Here is a 3,955-nt window from a genome sequence, read left to right on the forward strand (position 1 = left end):
TTAGTTTCTCAATCAAGTACCTCCTAAAACACAGTTTCAGTTTCGTTATTTTAATCGGCCTTAATAACATGATGCATTCACCATAATGCATGAATCCCAAATTTAGTTTTTGTATTATTTGTTATGTACAAACGTCGAATCAGATTGATCAATTACCATCTCTGTATTATTTGAATCTTTGACAGACCCAACAACTTACAGAGGAGATGACTGATGAGATCTACTCATTCAAATAAATACAGAAAAATGAAGAGAAGGAATCCCTTATGATGTGATATATAATCTGTACTCATTTTTTATACAACACTGGTGGGCAGTACTAACTTCAGAAAACCAAATTACACGACTGAAAAAAAGATTTCAATGGCTAGTTGTGATCAAGGTGAGTCTCAAGCCCTCAACTTTTGGATTTTTCGACAAGAATAATCCGACCATTCCACTCAGTCTCATCTAGAGCTCTGATAGCCGCATCAGCATCTTCATCCGTTTCCAGCGTCAAAAATCCAAATCCACGCGAATCTCCCGACCTTAGAAGAAACAAATTTGCAACAAAAATAAAAACTCAACTCAAAGAAGATTCTAACAAGTATGTATCACAAGGAAAACGCATGCACAAGGTAATAGCTAAGCAAAGCAGATGTTTCACCGACAGAGAACGCATCACGTATCCATGTCAACCACCTCAATATATGCAAGTATACGGTAAACTGCACAATTACCTCTGGTCTCTAACGATCCGAACATGTTGTACTCTGCCATACCTAGAAAACTTCCTTTCCAGATCTCTCTCTGTAGTCGCGAAGCTAAAACCTGCAACAAATAAATTTCTCCCAGGTTTCCCTAATCCAGTTTTCCTATTAGGCGGTGGTGACCAAGGTCTCCTTCTAGGAGATCGGTGATGATATTCTGGAAAAGGGGACCTTCGCCTTGGAGAATGCCTTTCCCTAATACGAATTAAGGGATAAAACATTAGGAACCGAACTATATGTTTTGGAGGGTAGAGAGATCTTTGACATAACCAAAGTGTGAAAGTTCCACTCATTAAGTAATCCATTTTACTTCAAAAATCTTGGACTATTCAATTTACATAATCATAACTTTATGGTAATGCATATGAATTAGAAGTCAAAGAATATTTTTCGTATAATTTGGGATAAAGAAAAACATGATTGATGATAGAAAGCTAGTTACGTCTAACGTATTAATATTATATATAAATGTTGATGAAGGTTTGAGAGATTACAATCCAAAATTCAATCAGATAACAGTGCTTGATTGGGAAATGCAGTTTTTGAGGTGGTCATGGCTCATGGATAGGAGTACCAAATGAAAGAGATAAGCCAAATCTTATAATAAAGTTGTTGCCATGTGAAACTGATAGAATTTTAACATATGATAATGGAGAGACTATAGATGTTAACCTTGTGGACCTATGATGGACTCTTGAATATGGGGACCGTGATCGGGTTCGGTCACGGTAATCCCTCTGGTAACCATAGGAATCTCTGTGTCGAATGGATGATCGTGACTCTGAGTTATCCCTTCTCCGGTACTTTGGTGGTGAAAGATGGGACCTTGGGGGTGAGCGGTGGGACCTTGGGGGTGAGCGATGGGACCTTGGGGGCGAAGTTATATGCTTGTGAGACGAGCTATCCTTATGCTGAGACTGACGCTGAATGCCCTGTGTTGAAGCAGAACTTTGCCTGGCCGGAGATAATTGATCAAGTGAAATTCCTTTATGCAAATCAGGGGAAGAAATTTTCCGGCAATGAGATATTCGTGCTTGAGAACCTTGATGAGAAGGCGAGCCTTCAGGTGAAATTGACATTTGTCTCTTTGTCTTAGGAGACACTGATCCTCCAGCAGTGCTTTTGGGAGAATGAAGATCAGAATGATATATGCCAGGGTGTCTGTTCTCACCTAGGGAGTCATCTTTCTTGGGTTCACTATATTCATATTGTGATCTCTCTGAATAAAATCTGTTCTCTCCTCCACCATGCGGAGCATCAATTGGCCTACCCATGTCAGATTCGCTCTGCTCTCCAGCTCCCCGGTTTGCATTTGCTGTTAGTGGAGACTCCTGTGAATGAGCAGAATCTTCAGCTCCCGTTTCATTATGGAATGTTTGTGACTTACAATGAGAGGAGGGGTTAAGAAAATTATTTCCATGCAACTCATCCATCTCACCTTGGTATTGGTTATTGTCCTTGAATGGAGACTGAGTCCTCTCTGGATCATGGGCAAATTTTGTTTCAACGACACTGTCATGACCAGATTCAGTTGCCACAACGTAAGAATATTCCGGATTTAGTGAGGGGGAACTACGTTGCTCATGTTGGTTCTGATCCTGATCGAAGTCACCTCCTCTTTCAAAGTTTTCTTCATCGTCACCAACTGCAAAGTTAAGGTCCGATTCTCTAGGCCAATGTTGAATCATCTTTAACACAATTATCTAAATCTCCCATTGTTCTCCCTAGAGAACCAATATCCCTGCAATGTATTCAATCATAATAAGTAAACAGAACGGAGTTCTGAACATACAACTGAAAGATATCATATTTAAGTTCCATACACAAATTTTGAACAATATTGCATACATAGATGTCCGTTTGCCTGCTAGTCATATATTACTTATACATGAGTATCTTTTATTGAAATCTATGTTATGAAACCAACGGTACTGATGCCAACTTTGGTCTCTATACTGCAAAACAATCAATAATTTCTGTGACAAATTGCAACCTGTTTCGATGTCAAACCTCCGAAACCAACAAACCATTTTCAGCATGCTAGAGGATAATGGATACCACAGATATAGCCAAGTTCCACAATGTAACCTTTTCACACCATTCTACGGGAGCCCAAAACAACCCATTACAAGTGACACCAAAATAATCACAAAACCAAAATACTAACGATAAAATAAAAAATAAACAGATGAAAGCAACTTGCTTTCAATTTAAGCCCCAGGGCTGAGGTACCCAATACCCATACCATCTCAAATTTGTGTAATGCGGCTATGGCCACCCTAAAAAACCCTAAAAACTAAAGCTTTAATTTAATTAACAGTTTGTCCCATGAGTACCAAGAACAAAACAGCATTCCAATTTCTAAATGTCAAATTTTAATTCTCTACAAACATTAAGAAACAAATACCCTTTAAATTTCAAGAGAAAATCACACCTGCACTGCTACACACTCACACTATGCTAATTATTACGAATACAAATCTAATTCGATGGGAAGATTCCATAAAATCAAGTATTGCTCATGGTATAAGAGTTCGAATTACGTACCTTTTACAGATACTTTTTTTTTTTTTTTTTTTTATGGGAAATTTGGTTTTGGAAGAGCGTCCAAATAAAAGATTGAGCTTCAGACCGGTCGTTAATGGCTGGAACAAGAATATGGGAAGAAGAAAGGAAGTTTATGATTTCCGTCGGATCTATGGAGTGCAGTCAATTCTGTCTAAAAACTTGTTTTGGAGTCCGTTTCGGGTTTTGTGGGCTTTTATGGGCTTATGTAGGTATCAGAATGGGCTCTAACTCGAATTTGAATCGAGCTTGGTTCGGTTCGGGGCTCATTCAAATTCGGATTGTAATAGAATTAAAATAAGAGAGTTTTAACGAAAAACTCATAGTACTGTTTACTTTAACAAAAAATCATATTTTTAGTCTAAAAAGTCAATCCTGGTACTATTCACTTTACCCTTTATTTTGTCTTTATCATTAAAACTCAAAGTTTTCAAGTCATTTTCATTAGTTTTCTTTAAAATAAATAGAGTTCTAAGGAAATGTACGACTGGATTAAAGGAGAATACCATCTTGTTCCCAAAATAATTTTTCCTTTTAGAACTTTTTAGAAGGTCTGTTGGGCTCTGGGGATGATTTTTTGAGGGTTTAGAGTTTTCATTAGTTCATTAAGCCGTCAAGGTATGAAGTTGACAGAGCCGTCT

The 3,955-nt window shown here is 37.9% G+C and overlaps 1 protein-coding gene across 2 annotated transcripts; it reads right to left on the bottom strand.

The window, feature by feature from the left end:
* Window positions 1-247: 247 nt before the first annotated feature.
* Window positions 248-3,487, bottom strand: LOC103951360 (protein gar2). 2 transcript variants are annotated; one of them, XM_009362713.3, is made up of 4 exons: window positions 3,297-3,487; window positions 1,422-2,490; window positions 720-944; window positions 248-527 (listed from the first exon to the last, which is right to left on the bottom strand). In XM_009362713.3, the coding sequence occupies exons 2-4, from the start codon at window positions 2,435-2,437 to the stop codon at window positions 398-400; spliced, it is 1,371 nt and encodes a 456-aa protein (XP_009360988.2). In that variant the 5' UTR covers window positions 2,438-2,490; window positions 3,297-3,487; the 3' UTR covers window positions 248-397. The 2 variants fall into 2 exon arrangements, with proteins under 2 accessions (XP_009360988.2, XP_048429316.1); XM_048573359.1 differs by lacking the exon at window positions 3,297-3,487 and having other exon boundaries at window positions 1,422-2,080; window positions 2,188-2,330.
* Window positions 3,488-3,955: the final 468 nt, after the last annotated feature.

Source organism: the organism of the source record quoted next, unplaced genomic scaffold (genome assembly GCF_019419815.1).
Source record: "Pyrus x bretschneideri cultivar Hongxiangsu unplaced genomic scaffold, Pyrus_bretschneideri_v1 Contig66, whole genome shotgun sequence".
NCBI lineage: Eukaryota > Viridiplantae > Streptophyta > Magnoliopsida > Rosales > Rosaceae > Pyrus > Pyrus x bretschneideri.

Bases quoted from the DNA above. Each gene is read 5' to 3' on its own strand.
- LOC103951360 (XM_009362713.3), bottom strand. From the start codon at position 2,437: ATGATTCAACATTGGCCTAGAGAATCGGACCTTAACTTTGCAGTTGGT. The intron at 945-1,421 runs GTTAACATCTAT...AATTCGTATTAG, and splicing joins GTCCATCATAGGTCCACAAG to GGAAAGGCATTCTCCAAGGC. The intron at 528-719 runs GTAATTGTGCAG...GTTTCTTCTAAG, and splicing joins CGGATCGTTAGAGACCAGAG to GTCGGGAGATTCGCGTGGAT.